The 22866-nt window shown below is 45.2% G+C and overlaps 1 protein-coding gene across 1 annotated transcript in view; it reads left to right on the top strand.

Moving 5' to 3' along the window:
• The window catches only part of Naglu (N-acetyl-alpha-glucosaminidase), a 37182-nt gene extending 16130 nt beyond the window's left edge, over nt 1-21052 (top strand). Inside the window, exons 11-23 of the mRNA XM_055064719.2 lie at nt 237-311; nt 2353-2437; nt 5874-6023; nt 7692-7834; nt 8577-8649; nt 9909-10001; nt 10612-10703; nt 13641-13745; nt 14845-14965; nt 16593-16655; nt 16745-16788; nt 17077-17234; nt 20300-21052. Coding sequence (XP_054920694.2) covers nt 237-311; nt 2353-2437; nt 5874-6023; nt 7692-7834; nt 8577-8649; nt 9909-10001; nt 10612-10703; nt 13641-13745; nt 14845-14965; nt 16593-16655; nt 16745-16788; nt 17077-17234; nt 20300-20358 — 1261 coding nt within the window. The 3' untranslated portion in view covers nt 20359-21052. The remainder of the gene's footprint in view (nt 1-236; nt 312-2352; nt 2438-5873; nt 6024-7691; nt 7835-8576; nt 8650-9908; nt 10002-10611; nt 10704-13640; nt 13746-14844; nt 14966-16592; nt 16656-16744; nt 16789-17076; nt 17235-20299) is intronic.
• Nucleotides 21053-22866: the final 1814 nt, after the last annotated feature.

Here is a 22866-nt window from a genome sequence, read left to right as displayed (position 1 = left end):
CTAAATTATATTGTTATCGCTTTTCTTGTGCGAATGTACACTCCATGGTCAGACATCAATCTGAACAATTTGTTTTAATTGATTTGTGTGGAATTCCAGGATTTAAAAACGTAAGAAACACAGTTTATTGTGTTTTCTTTTACGAATAGCTTGCCGCTTACGTTGCCAGCTCCCTTAAAAAAATAAAATAAAAAGGGAAAGCGCTAACTGCCTGCGGTGATTTTTTTCACTTCCAGGAACATATCCTTTCTTCAAGCATCTGGCAAATCAGTTTTCGCAGCAATGACCGAGGTGGACCCTGAAGCTGTTTGGTAAGGCCTCTCTGCACTGCTGCAAACACATTGTTGAAAGCAAAAAAAAAAGCACCTTTCTTATGTGTGTTGCTACAGGAGAACTAAAACAAGTCACAACAGACGGAAAACTTACTGGCAAATTTCACTCTAACAACCTCACTCAGCACGCTTCTGTCAGGACCGAGTAGTACCCGTGATTGTTGCGTCACTGAAGCAGTAAGATGCCACTGCAAACCGTGCATTGCAGGAAAGGCGAATGTTGCTGAATCCTGCTGTGAACATGCACTGACGTCAGAGTAGAGTCAGATTGAACATGCACTGACGTCAGAGGACATGCACTGACGTCAGAGTAGGTGGCGAAACCGCGCCTTCATATTAAAGATGCGTTGCTAACGTTTTATGGCTTTGCCAACGCTTTTAAGACTTGGAATATGAGCAAAACAAACGCTCTCATTACGCCCTCACGAGACGGACGTCATTAGTTCTTGTGACACTTAAAACTGCCCAACTATTTGTCCGGAACTGACCCTGAAGGGAAGACCGCAAATTGTTGTCAGAAGGAAACGCACAAGGGATGGGCAAATTGACGCGTCATGCCTCCAGTTCTGTACCTCTGCAGCAAATACCCGCAGCATATTTGTAAGTGATTGCTCTCATGATAGTCAAAGCGGGCCGAAATATATGTTAGATGGCTGTAACATTCTTGCACTATTTCAAGTTTGAAGAAACCGTTTTCGCAACCTAAATATCGATCCAAGGCTCCAATTCTGAACTGAAGTGCAGCGTGCATCTATGTTTGTGTACGGTTGAGACGCTCTTACATGTGCAGCTTTTAGAAATGCGATATTGTGTTTGTTGCGAAGTTTTAAAACATATTGTTCTAAAATTATGAGTTTTGTCGTGCATGCCAGTCCGGTTGCAGCGTAGTTAGCGTTGTTTTTTCTCGTCCTAGGTTTTCCAGTTGAGATTATTCAGAACCACTTTCATGTTTGGCGATTCTTTGAATATGGACAGTCGTCAATGTTATCACCTTTTAGTTATATTTACAAGAAAAGTCATGTCTGCGAAACAAAGACGCACCTGGACAAGGATGTAATTGTAGTAAAGTGAATGCCAGGAAAATAAGGCTTAGAGACATGGACGCGTTTGTTCATTTCGTGGAGCAACATTCATAATGTAGTTGGGAGTTTTAGACACATACTGCTCGAGCGGCTCAGCGCTGCCAGAAATGGCGTTTAGGGCCACTATACGCATGCGCAGAAACCAGACACCACTCGGGTTCTTTTGCACTCTTCGTGTGTGTATACCTCCGGCCGATATAGCGTCCCCTAACTTTGTGTCCCATATTTCTAAACCTCCTCACTGATTGTGTAGCATGCACATTCTTTAAAGACAGCTTGCTACCGTTATCGCCAACGTTGGAACGACGTAAACTTAATCTACCGATAGGCGGATAATATAATATAAAGCTAAATAAAACAAAACAAGCATGAGGAACGAAGTGTGAAGCATATTTGCCACTTAAGAGACGCTATGCTCAGTTATAATTGAACGTTTTTTGCGTATCGTTTCTACTTTACCCATGCCGTTACTGCCACTCAAGTAGCACACAGATACCACATACGGCTACCGCACACAACTACCACACTGCTCGTGTGGTAGCTGTGCGTATCGCGCGTCGCACAATGTACCAGGTGTACCATGACAGAGACGGTAGCGTTAACGGCAGGGCAGCGGTGCTGCTATACCGCCATACACATCGCGTTGGGTATTAGAGAGTTTTAGCACAGCGCTATTCCGTTACGGCTGGTGTCGCCGCTACCGACAAGGGAAGCGTTCGCGAGCGCAGGTGTGCCAGATGCATGCGCAGCTTAGCTATAGCATAGCCGCAGCGGTAACGATAGAGTCGTAGCGGTATGCCAAAACTCTCTGCTTGTCATGCAAGCCACCTATCGATTGGACGCGTAGCACGAAAAATGACCCACTTTTGTTAGGGTGCCACTAGCTAGTTTGCTAGCGAGGAGCGTTTCACTCAGTGTTTCGCTTTTCCACTCTCTAGGGTCATGCAAGGATGGCTGTTCATCAACGACCCTTCCTATTGGACGCCAAAGAGGGCGAAGGCTCTGCTGACCACTGTGCCTCAGGTAAAGCAATGATGCCGTCACCGACCGGCTTCATTCGCGATTCATTGTGGCATGTCCACAATGGTTTCCCTGAGGAATAAGTTAAGCGTTTCAAGCAGACAATGCTGACTTTACGGTCACGCTTCTGAGAGATAAATAATCTCAGTACATCATTGTATGCAGTTTCTACTATTAGCATCCACTTTGTTGCTGTCCACGTAGTACGGTATAATGAGGGATGCGGATTGCTTTTCATTCTTTCACAACGCAAGCTGTTATGGGCTCATTCCAATAGCCGTATCGGTTGGCGATGTTGTCCGCCGCCGCCGCAACCGCCGCTGCCCGTCGCATCTATCGCCGGGCTCCTATACCCACTATGGGGGACTGGCCAAAAAATGGTTGGATTGTCTTGAGGAAGAAAAATTTCATCGATGATTACGATACTTCCTAATGCGAAATTTGAGCGCAGCTCTATACGTGCTTCTATTTCGCGATGTGTCGAGGCAAACAATTCGAGAGAGACATGTAACAGAGTCGGCAATCGGTCGAAAAACTGATCTGCGGGTCAAGCGCGTCGGCTTTTATACGTGACTCCTCGAAGGTTCCAGTGTAATCGCTGGTGCCGCGTGGCTTCCAGAAAGTACTACATAGTTCGCGTCGCGCATACAATCAGATTACAAAACAATCGCAAGTCAGTCAATCGAAACAAGCGCGAACGAGACCAAAGAAAGCAAACCAAACAAGTGCGAGCGGGAACTGACGCGAGCAGACGATAGTACGAAACCAGCGGTCCAGCTTAGACCAGATACGAGCGCGCATCGAGCGATCGGGCGGGTCTGCATGAAACCAGTTTCCCGCGCGCTCGTCACTGCAGAGGTCGCTCTCATTGGTGTCCGCCGTTCACGGCTCGCGTCTTTCATCTGCCGCTCCGCGTTCGCTCTTTCATCTTTCGCTCTTGTGCTCGTTCACTCGGCACGCTGCCGCCGCCGCTCATCGCAGGAACGGGCCATTAAGAGCTGCGCTCTAAAAAGTCACAGACCGGCGCCATACACACATGAAATATATGTACGGCATACCTTAAGCACCTCCATCCACGCCTGATCGGCGGAAATTTGGATGGAGGGGCTTTAGGCATACCTAATTAAATCAAGCAGGCTAGGTGACTGTCAAAGTGCCGGTTCAAAGCGTATGCCAATAAGGAATAATCACCATCATCATTAGCATCGTATCGCACCACTTGCGACGCGATGTGAGATGCGCGCCGCGTAGCGTGGGTATGTCCGCACTTTGCGTTGCATTTTCATATAGTTACACCAGGTCGCACGCCATGTAGCAGTTGCATAGGTAGTGGTACAAGGTTGTTTGGTTTTCCTATCATGTATGTGGCTCCTACCAACGTTGGGGGAATGGCCAAAAAATGAATGGAATGCCTTGAGGAAGAAAAAAGAAGGTTCAGCAGATGCTTATAAACGCCAGAATAAAAAAAAAAACATGTATAGCATACCTGATTAGATCAAGCAGGCTAGGTGACTGTCACCGCCCGTATCAAAGGACATGCCAATAAATCATCATAATAATCATCATCGCCATCATCATCATAGTCATCATCATCAGCAGCAGCAGCATCCAAACGTGCCACTCGCCACGCGATGTGACATGCGCACAGCGTAGCGTCGACGCATGCAAAATTTGCATAGCAGTTGCGTTGTGTTACTCCAGGTGTCCCGACATGGTGGCAGTTGCAGGTAGCTGGACCTGGTTACCTCAAGCAGGCTAGGTGACTATTCGTCATCGACCGTATCAAAGGGGATGCCAATAAATCATCATCATCATCATCATCATCATCATCATCATTGTATCGCGTCACAGGTCAAGGTACCTGTGTCTACACTTCGGTCTACCCCATGGCGCGTCCTCGCAAGCTAAGAGCCGCTGCTGAAGAAGCGAATCGTAAAATGCTAGAACGCGCGCGGTAACAATCAGTCAACGTCAGGCTTAGCAGACCGCAGTGCAGAGAGCATTGCAGAAGCCGTAGCTCGCCGTCGACGCGGGACGGACAGTTAAGATCATTCGCGCGAAGACGACGCTAATAGAGACTTCGCCGCAAAGACGCTCTAGTGCGTGCTGCTGAAAATAGAGCTCCTATATGGAGCCGTTACTCCAGCTTACGCTGTTACTGGGCTGGTTGTTCCGCGCGGGCCTGTGCCATTTTTGTGAGGAGTGCCTTATTCGCTTCGTGCTTCGTGCTACGCCTTAAGAAGTGGCCGGTGCACGTGATGGCAGAAAAAAAAAAAGGACAGTACCTTTCCGCAGCCTGAAATTAACATTTGCAGCATGCACATAATACATACGACCGACATGTTGTATTACTTTGCTCACTGCAGATGCAAATTGCGCTGAAATGAAGGTTTTCCGCGCTACACGCCCCCTGTAAACATTTTACGCCAACCGTATGTTACAGTAATACTAAAGTGTATGATCTGTTTTGTGAACTTATGCAACGCGTATAATACAAAATTTTATATGTCGCCTTGAAAAAGACAGGTCCACTTGTCGAAACGTTGGTTCCCCGCTTTTACCTTGTTCTCGTTTTGTTCATCGTCACGCATTTTATCTGTTACTGACGCGTTAAGAGGAAATCAATGATCTTATTCCTGGCCTCCTAAAACTGTTTGTCGGCTAGTAATGTTTTGTCAGTAGTGACTACCGCATTTTGTCGCGTAATGCTCGTGCTTTTCTTTTTTTTTTTTTTCGGTGGATACGAATGCGAGCTCGCGGGTACGTACGATAAGTACGCGGGGGACATTTCCGAGCGACCGTTCTCGGTGCTCAATAGAAAAACGAGTGGCTGTGAATCGGGGTTCTCACGCCAGTAATTTTAAGCTCAAAGGAAGATTTTCAGGCAGCACTTATCTGTGTGGCAAGAGCACAGTTTCTACACAAGCAGAAACTGCAAGTGGCCTTTATTTGCTATACTACCTGCCAAAGGTAACTACTTTTAAAAGCTCTCAGGTTACATTATTATGGTTACGCAGCAAACTTGTGCACGTGTTGTTCGCAGTTCTCGTGCGGCCAGCAGTTTTTTTTGTTGTTGCTGCATTCGGATAACGTTAAGCACATGCGCGCTGTGTGCACTTTTATGCCGGAATAGGTTCGAAAAAAAAAAAAAAAAGATGGCGGTAACCTCATCTCGGCTGCCACGAGCAATAATCACCGCTGGGCTGATCAAGCAGATGACATTCGCTATGTACACCAACTTTTGCTGGTACGATGATTACTCGACGAAAAGAAATTCTATTATTCGATGGCAATTGTGAGGGGCGCGAACATTGGGCGAGTAAATGCGGTATGTGAAAAAAATTTCTCGTCGACGCTACAGTAAAGTGCCAGTAAGAAACGCAGCAAACGCATCGACTTGAAGGCAAAGCCGACTTGCTGAACTCTTGTGCGTTCGCAGGGAAGAATGTTAATCCTCGACTTGAGCTCCGAGCGACAGCCCGCCTACGAGCGGTTGTCCATGTTCTACGGCCAGCCATTCATCTGGAACATGCTGCTCAATTACGGAGGTGTTCTGGGAATGTACGGCTCGCTGAAATCCGTGAACGAGGTAAGTTCGCACATTACGTTATTCTGGTTGCATTTTCTGCTATAACGAAATTCATGTATACACCTTCAGGGACAACATTCTAACATCAAGTAGACATTTATTGTGTCGCAATATGTACAAGACAGTGTGAAGATGGCAGGTGTGACAGTATTGAAGACACAGCGAGTTTACAAGTTTAAAGAATGCAGCCTTATCTTATTTCTGCATTAGTAAAGTGTGCGGGTGAGCTAATAAATGAATGTTGGTTAGCAAAGCTTAGTGAAAGGATTTATCGGCTATTATAGAACATTCTTGATGTCTGCAGCTAGTTTTTTAACGAGTAAAAATATTACCTTGTCTTTAATGTCACAGTTTCACAATAACTGGAAAAAGTCGCCACAGAAACAGCCTGTATCCACAGTTCCTCTGGATTTTGTGAGCATGCTTTGAAAACGGCAATCCCGAAAAAGAAAAAAAAGTGGCAGTTTCAACCAAAGCGCGCAGCATTGACAGCGACAGCAATGAACAAAGTTGCGCTTGGTGTTTTTAACTGTACACGGGTGCGAAATGTTACGTAGCAACGCGGCCCGCGAGATGACTCCTGCTGTGCAGGAGGAACATCGCCCTGGCAGCTGCCAGGCGTCTTACAACGCTGGCTTGACGAGCCAGTGACGCGTCGCCGGCGTCTCGCACCTAAGCTGTGCACGAGATGTGACCGCCGGCGTTCGTCAACGCCCAGCGAAATATGAGATAACGTTAGCTTGACGTGCACTTCCCGTGACGATCAGTGCAGCTGCATGCGCACAGCAGCTCAGCGGGAACGCTATATGTGTGCTTGTGTAGCGGCGCGCGCATGAAGCTCACGCCAGCAGCCGAGGCAGAACGCTGCTGCCTTGGCTCGACCACCGAGGCTGTCGAGCGTAGCGTCGACGTCGCGTCGACTTCGCTTCGTCGTTGTTGCAGCCAAAGGCGCTAGCCTAACCTGACCTAACCTAACCTAACCTAACCTAACCTAACCTAGCCTAACCTAACCTAACCTCAAGAACCTGTAACCTAGCTCGCATTAGTCGCGCATGCGCCGTCGGGCTGAACGTACAGCACGACAACGGCGGCGCCGACGGCGTTTTTGCGCCCCGAGCGTCCGTGTGGTTGCTGTCGCGATGAAATATGTGCATGCACTTTGGAAAGACGCCCGTTCGCAGACGCCAAATCGGAGTCCATAAACTATGCATTTTACCCGTTCTACAGCATCACGGAATGAAACGCGTCGGTTTAGGCCTAACTAATGCGTGTGCAAGACCAACTAGCCGAACAATTTATTTCTTTTAATATACGCGCACTTTCATATTCGCCGTCTCCAGTTTGTGTATACGTCGGCTTAGTTTTGGCTCTGATGCTTAGATCAGAGTTCGTGCCACCTTTAGCGACCATACACGTAATCAGCGTGACGTCACACTCTCGAGTAACTGCGCTTATCGTGTGTTCTACTTTAAAACTTCGCTTTCGCGTTTCGTTTCGCGAGTATGTTACAGCCACTTCTAAGTTACACGTTCACGCAGTACTTTCTTCGCCAATGCGTGAAATTCGGCGATTCACATAGACTCCGTAGGACATCAGAATTGTCTCACAGGAAAAGTGTGTATGTGACCTTATTCTGCATGATGCCTACAAATGCGATGTGCACATTAGGGTCCGTTCGTTGCCCGGAAAGCAAATGACTCCACTATGGCCGGGACCGGCCTGACACCGGAAGGTATCAATCAGAATGATGTGATGTTCGAGTTCATGAATGAGAATGCCTGGAGATCGTCACCCGTCAATATCAGTGAATGGTGAGAAGTGTGCTTTTCGGTTTCACTTGTGCCCGCATGCTTTTGGAAATGCCTGATATATTATGCTTATACATTCAACAAAACATCAACGTTTTGACAGGCAAGAATGATCTCATTTTAAAACGAAGGCTGGCTTGTTTGAATAGCAGTGCATAGGAATTTGCATCTGCTACGTGAACACATTTGGTCCATAGCGACTAGCTATATTTGTAAGAATAATTTACATGCTTTTAAAAAGTTGAAGTGCCTCGAATAATTTGTACGTTTAGGAGAGCACGATATGCTTCAGCACAAGGATAGCGATGTGCTACTAAAGAGACTTCGTACACATGCTGTGAGCTCTGTTTTACAAATGATCCACACCGAATGCATAGGAAGTCTGTCAACGTTGAATGTTTACCGCATGAGTATTTAAAAAAAAATATGCGTGAAATTACAAAAATGCCTACGGAATTTTCTGGTGTTGATGTGTATGGAAATTGCTATGACATTTTGTTATTGTATAACAATTTTGCCTATGGGAGAATTATCTTCAACATTCGGGTCGTGTTGTGCACAGCTATATTTGGCCAACATGACACTGGACGAGGCTCCAAAATACAAAATTCTTGCGTGATCTGATTGATGCCGTTAAGTCTAAAAAACAGCGTTTTCCTACCAAGTTGTGCGTGATAGGTGCAGCTGCACAAGTGGAGTGTGGTTCAATAATAAAACACTGTCAGTTGTGGTATTTATTTTCCAGGATAGAAAACTATGCATTAAGAAGATATGGCAAGGAGAACGTTAACGCCACTTCTGCATGGAGACACCTTGCGGTGAGACACTTTAACTTCAGCTGGGCGTTGTCTATTCCATTTTTATTTGTTGGTAATTTAATGCTGTTGAATCCTGTTGATGATTTGTGTAACAGCGCATATTTGCCTTTAAGCGCATGCGGGTTTTATGTGTGCACTATGGAGTTAGCCTATCGCTTTAGCCATTGCGCAAACTTACATCATTTAACGAGCTAGGGACAGGCGCGTCCAAGCCGCGCATGCGCGGAGTGCTGGAACCAAGTCACGGTTGATGCTGGCCGAAAATTCTGAAAATTTGGCACGACGCATCACTGTATCCAAAGTGAACTGCACGCGAAAAATATGTGGCTAGCATTTTTAAGCAAAACCTGTCGCTCTGACCGAGTCATCATGTCTCCGACAGTTCGGCATATTTTCGAATAACTCGTGCTATGGCGTTCGATTCATTTCATGTAGCCGCAGCACACACACAAAAAAAAGAACCACCATAGTGTACCACCAGTTTAATGCGAAGTATTATTAGGGAGATCCACCCCCGAGTTTCTTCGTATGGCGGGCCAGATATTGCAATTTAATTCCGACGACGACCAAGTAATGCCAGTAAGCGTAACTCGATCCTGCATAATGAAACGATGCTTGCAGTTTCGCCTAGGGGGTGAAGCATTGATAACGATGGTAATGTATTAGAACGCGAAGTTAGGTTCGTAGTTTTATAGGCTGTTTGAGTTGCAGTGTGGCTTACTGCTTGACATTCTGCAAAGGTAATTTACTGATGCAGGTAAACTTGTTTCTGCCTTTAGTGTCCCTATAAGCCGGTTTGTTCGCAGTGGACGATGAAAATACCTAGAAGAGGCCAAATAGCAGTAAATATACCTTAACAGAGCTTGTTTATTCACCGCTTTTTATGTGTGCGTTCTGTTAGCTTGCCGTAACCGTTGCGCCAAGAACGAAGTATTTAAGGTTCCAGTTCTTTTAACCAACAGTTTTTGTTCTCTGGGTTATTTTGCGAGTTTTCATCGTCTATTGGGCACAACAGGTTATCTTCGGTTCAACGTGCCATCTCTTCCTATCTCACTTTTTTCTCGGTCTGTATCGCTAAACGTACGCGCAGAGGCATTGCTAGGGAAGCACGTATGATGCCACACTGAACATGTAACATTCATTACGTGTTGCAACCAAGCATTTGTCTACAAAACAAGGTTGAATTGTTCAATTGGAGCTAACTTCGGGTGACTTTCGTCAAGGGCTACCTGTATGTTCACTGTGTCGTGTGATTTCAGGAAAGCGTTTATGACTTGGATCCAGCCACTCTTGTCAAGGATCACGGCCAGTACACGCTTGTGGTGCGACCGTCGCTTCACCTCAAGAATAAGGTGAGGTTTGCTTTCATGTATGCTCTGGACATGACACGTAACAACGTGAGCGAGTAGCAGCATACTTCTGTATGCAGAATGACTTCTCGATTTACATTCGTCTTAGCAATCGTAATTCCCGACATACGGCTTCGACGTTATGGCATGAGTTCCAGAACAGACATATCAGATGAGAAACATGCAGCATTTCTAAAATAACGCGGCAACACAATGCTTTCAACTTTTAAGCAAAGTATGCCGGTATGTGCGTGGCAGCGATGAAAAAAAGGAGTTTTTGACCCCATACATATATAAACTATTGAGTGTGCTATACTTCTGAACTTAAACTTACAGCGCAAACACCTAAGACGGACCACAAAAGGAAGATACGACACACACTGGCGCTGACTAACAACTTCTTTATTTCTTCGTCGTGCTATACGTCTCACATGAGTCTACTACCGTTCTATGTGGCATCATCGATATTACCAGTTGCCTGGGATCTTAACACATTGCGCCTCTAGAATATTCTTTCAAGTTAGTTATTCGGGGTGTTATTTTCGGTGACCACTTATACAATGGGATGCAAAAGGATTGTCTATCAAAGTTAACCTTCTGCTGCTTCTCGCAGACTTGGTATGATCCCGCAGATGTTTATGCAGCATGGAGAGATCTCTTGAACGCTGCCACGGATCCCGAAATTGCAGGACAAGAAACATTCAGGTAAGAGTAAGCCCTGTTATGGAAGCTGAGGCTGTTGATGGACTGGCTGTTGTGGTCAGCAGAAAATGACCAAGGCCATCGTGTGACAGATAGGTGAAAAGTTAGGTGATAGTACGAAACAGAGATCAGTCGCAAATACGCAGGAAATCATATTATCGGTAAAGGGTTCCTCGCGGACACGCTACACTGTCTATAAGACGGCGCTACGCCAATCGAGGATAGATAGGCAGCCACCTGCAAAGTCGGGGAACACGACAAATAACGTTTCGCATTAAAATGCGAGCTTCTTCGCCTTCGGTTCCATACCGGGAATAAGTCCCATGGTGCCCTGAACCTCGGCCTCCTTCTCAACATGGAACGTCTACGGCAAGTTTGATTGACCACTTTGGAGTAAATTGGAAATGTAGCAAGTTATTGGGTCGCTGACTTCTTCGCAAACTGTAATTTGTTGAATGGTTGAAAATTCTGCCGCCGTTCACAGTGAAGGTTATTTACAGTTTCCTTACCCGCCGCGGTGGCGTAGCAGCTATGGTGTTGCGCTACTAAGCACACGGGATCTAATCCCGGCCGCGGCGCCCGCATTCCGATGTGGGCGAAATACACACAAAAAAAAATTGCTGGCTTTCCCATAATCGAGAGTAGATGTACGCATGAAGGGGCAACCGGTAAAGCAAATTGGTTGGAGATGATACTAGCCGCAATCTTAAAATGGGTGTAGTGCATGTTCGCAACAGCACACCCCACCACCTCGTATTGTGCACTGGTCCATGTGGATGCTGCCCAGCTAGAAGAGGAAAATCGCCTGAAGGAGGCGCCACGCAGTGTAGCGCCATCTCTTGAGGCGACGAGAAAAACCGCGCCGCGGAACTCACGGACCGCTGGCGTTCAAAGGGCAGAGCCAACCCTGTCTCTTAATTTGGTTGTACCTGGATTAGTATAGCCCCACTCGCTCTTGGCATCTTTTGCGGTGACAGGCGGTGACTCCAAGCCTGCAGATGTTATCTATCTATCTATCTATCTATCTATCTATCTATCTATCTATCTATCTATCTATCTATCTATCTATCTATCTATCTATCTATCTATCTATCTATCTATCTATCTATCTATCTATCTATCTATCTATCTATCTATCTATCTATCTATCTATCTATCTATCTATCTATCTATCTATCTATCTATCTATCTATCTATCTATCTATCTATCTATCTATCTATCTATCTATCTATCTATCTATCTATCTATCTATCTATCTATCTATCTATCTATCTATCTATCTATCTATCTATCTAACTAACTAACTAACTAACTAACTAACTAACCGTTTTTCTGCCTACCTGGATTACTGGGTGGTGCGTTGCCGATTGGTTAGCGCGTCGGGCTGCTTTGGTGAGGTAACAGGTTTTGAAGCCACCCATCGGTTAACTTGGGTCACTGAGTATGTGCCAACGTGTACATACGTGCCTCTCTTCAAAGAATCTATTTCACGCCGACATAGGTCACTGCAGTTGCGGGACTGGGTAAGCGCCGCTGTTGAAGAAACTCTTTGAAGCAGACTTGGAGCATTGGATATGTGCGATTCGGTCCGGACTGGCCTTCAGCGAACTTCTTTGATGCCAACTTGGGTCGGCTAGGCAGGCTAGTTAAAGCACCAGAGTAATATAGTACTGTTACTGAACAATCGTCACCATTCTCGTGACCGACTGGCAAGAAATGCGGATCTTCGCGGGTGTGGGAGGTGGTCAGGCTAGCTCTTGGCGGGGTATTCACACGTTTCTCACGTCAAGGAGTCGGTCTGCCGCCGGGTGGTACTGCTGGTATCTGTCCGGCCTCCTCGATAGGGGGAGGCATGGGCAGGTCGCGGGGTCCTTCTGAAGCGCAGGAGCACGGTATCGGAATCCCGGTATACGGAGGGCTCCCCCCAGTTCCATCTTTTTTTTTTTTGATAACGCTAAATTATCTTAAAATCTTAACCAGGCGCTTATATAATTTTTCATCGTGCCATACTTAAGCAGGTCAACACACCTAGATCGGCGAGTTGTTTTAGCATGAAGACGACGGGACGATCACCATAGCATGGTGGTCGTCATAGTATGAGATAGCATGACGATCATCGTATTGCTTAAGTCATTCTGTTTGAGCTGTTCGCAGATATGCGCCCTCAATGAAGCATAATTCACTAGAGTTTCTCGACGTAGAAACTGGCCCAACCATGTGACAGTTCACAACCTTCAGTCACGCAGTCGCTCTCGCTCTACTTCTTCAATTTATTTCATTAATTTTGCGTTGCTCATAATGCAATTGGCTGAGTAAAACGTTAATTGCTGGCAAGCACGTGACCTGTTTTCTCGTGTTCAAAACCAAAGGGCATACAATGATTCTAATGTGGGCAAAGTAAGAAGTGCGAGGGTTAATGATAAGTGTCGCTACAAATTATCGCATTTCCTTTGTTAATCGTCTGCCCGAGCCATTTCGAGGCTTATAAATGCAGAACAGAGCGTTTACTTCATACAACATGCTGGAGATATCTCGAAGTGGTAGGGCTGCATGAAGTGAGCCACAGAGCATTGCCAGGAAAGAAATGCTGAAAATGCCAACGCCGAATTGTGCGCAGTACTTGAAAATGTTTCACACAGCTCACCCTAAGAAGCAAAAGCGGCGTTGGTGAAACATCAGTGGGGTTGGGTAAATAGGTAAGCTGCAACAAAGGAGCGAAACCTCTTTTTTTGTGTTTGTGCTCTGCGTGAATGTTGACAGGAAACTAAGGCTTCTGCCGTGAGAGAGCTGCTGGGTGTATCCGACTGACTGTTAATGATAATTAGCGTGTATCTTGTTAAATGCTATTGAAGCCGCAGGAGAAACTGTTTTCGCTCGTAGTGTTATAGTGAGTTTATAGGGAGTGCTCTATATTTCAACGTGAATGGTACACACCGCAGGTACGACCTCGTTGATGTGACGCGCCAGTCTCTCCAACTGCTTATTGACAACATTTACGTCGAAGTTAGGAACTGCTTTTGGAAGAAAATGAAGAGCGCTCTTGGGTAAGTGTGACGAATAACCGAAACATGCTTGCTGGAACAGCCAAGCCGGTTTATTTAGAGGCGTGTTTGCTGCTAAGTTATGGAGGCAGAAAACAGGACAAACGCGTACTCTTATTCATCATACCACAGTTTTAGACTTATTGGTGTTGTATCCTGCGCATTTACGCACTTATACCGCGAATGATTTTAAGCCTCCTTAATGAGATCTTACGTACACCCTACGTAATTAATTGGTCCATCGACAACTCCTCGCTGCATGCATGGCGCTGTTCGACTAAATCTGGAGCTTGCACTACAGAACACCACACCTTACTAATATATCCTTCTAAAATAGTAAAGCTCATAATATTTATTTCTGAGCAGCAATATATGAAATTTGTTTGAAACAAGCTGACTGTTATTGCATGACCCAGGAACTGCGCTTTGGTCAACAAAGTCCAGAAGTAAACTTTAGTATAGCAACGTAGTACATTAACTAAATAGAACTTTCGCATCTGGGGACTAAAATGGACGTTGAGTAAAAAAAGTAGAGAGCGACAGCAAAATGCTTGATGAGAGAAAATGTGGCGAGGTTGGCCGGAGGAGCGTGCGTTGGGAAAGGAAAAAGAGGGAAGTGGTGAAAAGCAAAGGCAAGTAAAGGAGTATGAGATGTAATGATGAATTACCGCAATAAGACAAGCACCTGCTGTCCGATCGGTCCGATTTGATTAGTGTGCCTTACAACTGCACAAGAAGACAACGCTATGTACACACATAATTGCATAAAATCACGTAGGTACGTACATAAATACACAGTTTCAAATCGCACAACGCATAGCAATCATTGGCAGACATCACAACACCAAACCACAGCCATTTATCCATGGCGGCTTCACGTATATACTCTGGAAAGACATTGGGACACCGGGAGTCGTAAGTCTAAAATATAGGAATGAGGGTGCCATTTTTCTTTTCCGTGTGGGTACCAAGGCATGCGACTTTTCTAATTTGTGATTTGGCGTCTTTTCTATTTTATGATTTGACTCCTTTCAATTTATAATTACATGAGAATGGTTTTCAATGTAGTAACTTACTAACCAGAGTTACTTATCTTTTTCAGGAGGCTAGCTGTCCTCATGACAGAACTGTTTAATGATCTCGAAACTTTGCTGGCGTCTGATCCGCACTTCCTTCTTGGAACGTGGCTACGTGATGCACGAAGCTGGGGAACGACAGAACAGGTATATTTACTTGTTTCTTGTTTGTTTCACATATTATTCTGAAGTTAAGCCGATAAACGCGCTGGCATTTTCCTGTACCTTGCTGTTGTAACAGACACATCAATCAAAATTTGTGCGCTCATTGCTGTCGCATGGAAAATAAGATAAGCATAACACCGGCTCGCCGTTTAAGCCAACGCCATTTACATTATAGCAGACGGTCATCCTAAGTGAAAACATACTGTGTAATACTTCTGCTACCGGTGGCGCAATTGTCACATCAGCTGGATTGAAAATATGACGTTATACGTACTGAGAGCAGTTGTCATTTAGAGCCTCTACAGGTGTCTGGACGGCCAGGTGCGAACAGAATCACGTACATGTGTCAATGATGTAAATAGGCCTCTTTAAACTAAATGTTCTGCGCGCGCCCTTTGTACACATATAAATTTTTGTTATTGTTTAGTTTTGCTTGTTTTTGTTTGTAAAAAGAGTGTTTTCTCGAATATATTTAGTCGATTTGAAAATTACGTATTCGAACCCCATCTTGAACTTACTCTGTCTTCTTGCTATACTTTGTTTTTTCTCAGAATGTGGCCACTCAACCATAGTGCGAATACCATGTTGTGCATAAAGGCGTTTAGTTTTAGATAGCATAATTTTATAACCAGACTTTCCGGTACGTAAAGAAAACTTGCGCGAAGCCTCTCGTACCAGACAAGTGCTTTGTACTAAGGAGCGAGACAATTAACCTAATCTAGGCACCTCGCCAGAAAAGCCACTGGAGTTGCCTTTTAATATATATGCGCATATATACTTTTTAATTATTAACGTCTCTCTCTCTCTCTCTTTCTCTCTCTAGTTATATAAGTTGTAAACGTGCCGCAGCGAAATGAGATGCTGGCGCTCGAACTAGTGCAAAACAAAACACACGTGTTCAGATTAGCGTGGCATACTGATTCCTGTTTTTTTTTGTGTGTGTGAAATGGGCACCGCACAACTTTCTACTGTTCCGCCAAGCATCGATGTTCGCACCTCTTAGACTGCCGTGACAGCAAAAGTATTTGAAGCTTGCTCACTTCCGCGGAGTTTTGTGGTCTTATCTAACCGAATAGCAGCTGAGGAGAATATGTTGGAGAGGGTAAAGGCGCCGCGAGGAGGAAAGCGGAGGCGCGCCGCGGAGCTCGGAAGGGCTCGCCTATTACGTGACGTCACGAGGAGGGGGGAGATGCGGAATAGTGCATGGGAAATGGTGGCGGTGACGTTTTGTAGTTGCTCCAGCACTTGGGGTCACGTGCCACCTCGTTCACCACGCGGCTCCCTCACATGTGCCTCGATAACGTCCCTCCGGCTGGCCCGCACCAGCGCCCCACGGCTTCGATGACATATCCTCAGCTGCCTGTGCACCCATTCGGTGCAGCACGTATGACCACTTGTTATCACAAAACCTACCTCTGACCTTGAAAACTATTTTTGATGGGTTCTGCGAAATTTATTCATTTCAGTTTTGTGCAGCATCCCTTCTGGTGCATTTGCGTAACATAATAGACATTCGAGGCAAAGAATATGCGCAGCTCTGCTTTCTCGTCTACAGTGCCAGATGCTGACAGCCTTTCTGCTCCAACTATGTTTTTTTTTTGTACTTCAGGAATCGGATCGATACGAGTACAACGCACGTAACCAGATCACTCTTTGGGGCCCGAAAGGCGAGGTGAGACTGATTAGTTCCTTTCGTATTTCGTATGCTTCATTTTGACCGTTTTGAACTTCCTCATGTGAAATGCCACTGTAACGTTTTAGATCCGAGACTATGCAGCCAAGCAGTGGTCAGGGCTTGTGCAAAGGTGAGCAATATTGAGAAATAGTGGTCAGATTGGTCCTAGTGGTGTATTTGGGCCTGTCAGGCGCTGCGTGTTTTGGCGACGGCTGGTTATTCGTACAGGGTGATAATGCACACTTTTGTGGTGACGGAATGCATTGTTTTCTGTAGTTGGCGTCCGGAAGTGTTTCATAGGGACGTCAGACATCCCATAATCAGGAATTCATTTGTAATCGCTCCAGATAATGTTATATCTAAGCATTCTGTTAACGTTAGTTATGCTGTTCACGCGGAATGCGATTGCTTCTTTCAGTTACTACATGCCTCGCTGGGAGCTCTTCCTGAAATCGCTGTGGCAGAGTCTCGACGAGCATCGGCCTTTCAACGATACATTGTTTGAAGAGCAAGTTTTTAAGCTCGTTGAAGAGCCTTTCACGTTGAGCCAAGAAGCATACCCCACGTGGCCGCAGGGTAAGATGTTTACGTTTTGCCTTATCTGCCAGGTAACATGGAAGCAAGCTGAATGCAACCTTTCAGCTGAAATTTGTATTGGCTCAAAGGTTGCCCCTATTCTTAGCAATATTTACCTGAGTAATGTTGACAGCTGCTTAGAGAAATCCTTAGGTTATTGCGTCATCAAGATATTCCATTACGTTGATGATTACCTGATTTTCTGCAATAGGGAAGAATTCGATTCCACTGTACCTCAGTAAGTGAGCAATTTAAACTTTATGCAGGGGGATTAAAGTTTACCAAGGAATTTACTCAGCGATGTGTAATTCAGTTTCTACACATTTCCTTGGTCTTCGAACAAAATCACGTTTGTTGGCAGTACTCCCCAAGATCTTCGAAGCCGTTGTTAAACTTTCATTCCAAGCATTTCAATGTAGTAAAAAACGGAATTGCTATGTCGTGCCTTGAGTCTTCTCTCACCCGATCCTGCATGCACAAAATGAGCGCCAGTTTTAATCCGCAGGTCCGGCGCCTACTAGAAGCAGGTTATCCTAGTGTAGCAATGGCCACTGTGGCTGAACGACTAAAGAAGTCGGTTTTAAGGGGGACGGACGTGATTACAGAAAGCAGTAATAGCAAAAAAAGAGTAGTGGCTATTCCGTACATTAATTCAGTATCGCACAGGCTTAAAAAAGTTACAAGTAGATATGATGTTAATGTTGCTTTCACTGCTCCCAATAAGCCAGGTAAGATATGCGCTGCCGTGCAGAGGAAAAAGGAGCAGGTAAAAGGCAAAAAAGAACAGATATTTGTCCAGTGAAGCACAATAAGAGCAACAGTTTTACTGACTGTCGTATGGGTGTGGTTTATAAAATTCCCCTTAGCTGTGGTCAGTTCTACGTAGGGAAAACGGAGCGGTGTATCAATCAGAGGCTAATGCAATATGAAAGGTCGTTAACCGGTGGATCGCCTTCTAATCTTTCTTTACATTGCCAAGATTGTAACTGAACGCCAGAGTTAGATGAATGCGCGATATTGTACATGCATAAGAATGAAGATACGCGTCTTATGGCAGAGGCATGGCATATCTATAATGGTGGAAGTGCGTGCGTGAGTCAGCCTTCGATTACTTTAGATAAGGAAGAGATTAAGTGCCTTACCAGTTATCTCTCACGTAGACCGGCACATGTACCCGACTGACACGTGGTGATACCATTCCAGAGCTTGCGCAGATGAGTTTTGTGTCTTCTTTCTTTTTTCGCCTCAGTACTCCCTTCAGTTGATAGCCGGCGTTCGTGTTGTCCACTTCTCTACTCTTGTGTCCTGTCTGCACGCCTCACCTCTCTTTCTTTTTTTGCATAATCAATCCTTACCAACTAGCTCAGCTTTCTGTCGTTCTAAGCTTTCAGCGCTATAATATGCTTAATCAGAATGAGTCGTATCCAAAGGCAAGCTGTGCATTCTGACCGGGAAAGAGACATCCTCTTAGGACGAACCGACACACCTTGTGCTTTTATCCTTTTGTGGTCGGTGTCCACAACTGTTGCTTTACATAGCTATTTTTCTCGGTTATCTCCTGACTTTGTTACTCCACCCTCAACAGATATAAGTTTGCAAGTGCGTTCATCCGAAGAACACTGTTCTGATCCGGTTAACATTTTACTGCGGACAGCAGTTACCAGCTGATACTAATGGGCCAATCGTGTCCTGTCAATCAGCCGCTTTCCGCAGCCTGTTATGGTTGCAGAGAAGTTTGTGATTTGAACAATATGCAGAACGTAGGGGCACGCCATATTTATTTGGCAAAGAAAGCGATACCACTTGTCAAAAAAACCTGCCGGTACGCGCTATTTACCTGCGTTGGGGCGGAAAAGCCATAGGGTTTGCAGTACTGGTTTGATCTGGGCGTCACAGATCAGTAGTGGCGAGATCGCATTAGTCAAACTTTAAAGGCTCTGTTTTCTCGTGTCCACTTCAGCGCCCGAGTGTCAAGAACAGATAAAAGTTATTGCCGAATATGACCAAGTGAGACTGACATTTGCCTGTGTGATCCAAGTTTTCATAATTGAACGACCTCATAAACTAAGGACCGTTTTATGATCATTGTAGCTTATCAGGCAGGATGTTGCAGCTATCCTGCGCAAATCCTTTATAAAATATGGGGCAGGCTCCGCAGGCGCTAATGACGCAGTGGTGCTTGCTACCCTTTTCGCAAGGTAGTTCACACTATTTATCGTAGTGAGCCTAACCCAATAAGTTACGTTAAACTATAGTTAGTTCTTTATGTAGTCACCGCAACGCGAGACATTATTTGCAACAGTTGAAGGGCACGTTGAGAAACATTCGAACGATTTGCTTCCAATATAAACAAAGCGAATATTGTGCAACTGAAAGCTTTTACGAGTGCAGAAATGCCATTGCGCACATACGACTAGTCACGTGGTGCTTTCGCGCTTTCTTTGGAGCTCCCCCGCCCTCCCCTCCAAGAAAATAAATTTACGGTGCAGATATTCTCACGAAAAGAAACCCATTTCGTAATTCTCACTCTATAACTCCTTGATCTAATGCTTGTTGTATGAATTAAAGCTTGATATGTTATGTGAGTATTTGCTGGCTTCTAAAGTATGTACTGATCTCAAGAACTGATCTCAAGTCCGATAGGATAGTGAACAATCTTGAATTCGTTGAATTTGCGTAGCCTGCATATGATTTTGTTGTCTTACTACAATTTTGCTAAAATATGCTGTATAGGTCCTTGACTCGATGCTTATCGCTGAGTGTTTCTATGATTTAAACGACCTGGAGACGTAACTGAAGTTATATTGCCATCTTTGAGCAGAATGTTTTCATGACATGTAAACAAATGAGAAGACGTCACAAACTTTGTACTTTCATAATCTGTTTCGATCTACATGCAAAGCAACCCCGTGTAGATAGTGTGGTAATAGAGCAGTTCGTGTGCAATTGACGATGGCTGTAGGAATCGGGTTGTTAGCATGTCCGCAGAATATGCTAGCCTCAGTGTGCTTGCATTTCTCGACTGTTCTTTTAACTGAAACGAGGCTTCTTTTTTGTTGTGACAGGTGACTCCATCGCCATCAGCAAAGAGCTGCACAGAAAGTACAGGCCCATGCTGGTTTGAAATTATCCAGAAGAAAAGAATCATCGCTTGCCTCAGTTAATGAAAGGCGAACCACAACACAATTTCGAGCCGAGCATAAATTAAGCTTCCTTTTCGGGGACCTGTATACAAAGCATGCCTTCGTGCCAAGTTTTACGCTCAAAATATCACTCGATCCGTCACAGAGAGGACGGGAAAAATAGTCTTTTTTCTCAATGTCGCCGTCATTAACGCTCACCGGAAATGAATGATGCAGAACCCATAACGTGAGTACACCAAAGCCCGTCCAAGCGCAACAACATCAGAACGCACGCGTGGTTCCCGGATGTGCGTCATATCCGGTTGCCGCCAGGTAACCTTATCGTCTGCTAATGGGCTATTTGAAAGCTCCCGAAATGTTGGGAGGTTACCAGCGTTGCGGCTTTGCGAAGATTACTTAACTCCATATATGCTACTCGCATATAATGAATCCAGCAAATCTAAAATTTTGTTGCAGCTGGTCTTCAAGATCACGTGATCACTTCCCGATATTATAAGTAATCTTGCTTTGATTTCGTGCATGGTGGATGGCCAAGTGAAGGACTACATTTGCAAAGTCGCGTTTCAAACGTTTTGAGATAAGTGCGCCATCGAGAGCAACCAGCTGGTGCTGACACTGGGTTACCCTAGTTTCGCTCTTCACAAATCGAATAAAGACTGTCATCCCATTCCGCAAGCTTGCTCTTCTGTCTTTATGTTCTCTACCTATTAGAGTGTAAACTTTTGCGTACTAAAGTGAAAGTTAAAGTGCAATAAACTTCTGAAATTAAAGTTTATTCGTTTGTGAGAGTTTGCACACTTGGGAGAAGGGTGAGAGACGAGAGGGGTATCTCTTCCACAAAACACACAAGTGGTTCCACAAGTGCAAAACATTGCACTTGAAGGCACCACCGCAGACATTTTGCGGTTCATTGACCTACATCCTGCAGCAGAATAAAGCTACTATAGGTACCGGCGTACCGACAAGAGATTTTGGTGTGATATCATCTCGGAGGCTCTGTACAATTACTCGGAATGACATCGGGGCGTGCGCTGCTGGCAAATACTACAACAGAAATTGCCTCCACAGAAATCAAGAAAAAAAAACAATCATCGGCGACGCTGTGTAAAAGATGTGAATATATAGTTCTCGTTAAAGAAAGGACGACTGTAGCTGACGTCTGCGTAATGCGAAACATTCATGATTTGTAGAGAGCTGTTCCATAAATAATACAAATGTGCAGCGAACGGTTTTATTATTTGTAGCAAGACAATGGTTGTATTGACAAAATGTGTTTGAAAGCAAACTAAAATCCGCTGGCACATACGCAGTGACCCCAGGCGCACATACCACGTTGCCCCCGTGTATGTGCACATCTAATGCACATACAGAACCGTTGTATGTAATAGGTCGAGAATCGAGCAGTAATACGAAACATAAGTGATGAAATAGAAGGCGTACACATTTCGCATCGCAGGCGTCGGCGTTCAAACCACAATCTTTGAGGGTATACGAACTCAACACTTGATACCACTCGACTACCGGAACCACTCACGCAGCGCATATCAAGTGAACGGTGCATACCTAGTGAATTTGGTGACCGGTAGCTCGAGCGACGGAGTCGTTATCGTTCTATTACGGGGAAGAACGTAGGCTTTGTTTTCTGGTGATTTTCTAAACGGCGAGCTTCCTTGCAGCAAAAGAGTAGGAGGGTGACTGACAGGCTCAAATTTGGCAAGTCATGGCCATAAGAAGGCAAGGTACAATCAAAGCAAGAAAAGCAATAAAGTGTGGTTGTAACAACGTTACTAGACTAGGTTGTTGGGTTGGGTTGTAATGGAAATATAGAAATGATAAGCTAGAGGGTGATTACTGAGGACGCACACCCTCGATGTGACTCCGGCACACCCGAACGCACACCCTCGATGACGGCTGTTATCATGCGGGCATTCTTGGGTATCGATGTGTGTGTAGCAGATTTGACCCTTTGAACGTTAGTCAGCGCCAACCATGTCCATCGCGGTGGATGTAGCGCATGCTTTCAACCGGAGACGTCACGCGGTACGTGAAATAGGAGCAAGCAGCACCACACCGATTGACGCAGCAGCATAACATGAAACACGATTCGTACAGTGCTCCTGGAATGTTTTAATGCCCGTGAACATTTACCGCTTCTCGTGGAAAGTTTGGCGCTTCTCATAGCGAGCTGCTGCTCGCAGCTCGCTACAGGGACACTAGTTGCACGCTTCAACGCTGTTCTCCAAGTTCGGCTCTTGCGCGCCCCATGAGTGGCTTTACCGCATAACGTTGGGACAAAATGGTGGCAGTATGCGCTACTTTGCTCCAGAGTGGCGCGTATTTCAAGAATGGACTTGACAAGGGCTTTGTGTACGTTTAGCGTACATTCTCTGGCAGAATCTTAAAATGCTCCTGACGTACCCAAGGCTTACTGGTGCCTTCGCATAGATTACGTCGACGTATGTATGCCACTTTATATTATGCGTGTGTAT

This window comes from Dermacentor andersoni, chromosome 11 (genome assembly GCF_023375885.2).
Source record: "Dermacentor andersoni chromosome 11, qqDerAnde1_hic_scaffold, whole genome shotgun sequence".
Lineage (NCBI taxonomy): Eukaryota > Metazoa > Arthropoda > Arachnida > Ixodida > Ixodidae > Dermacentor > Dermacentor andersoni.
This window is presented reverse-complemented; position numbering and strand designations above follow the sequence as displayed.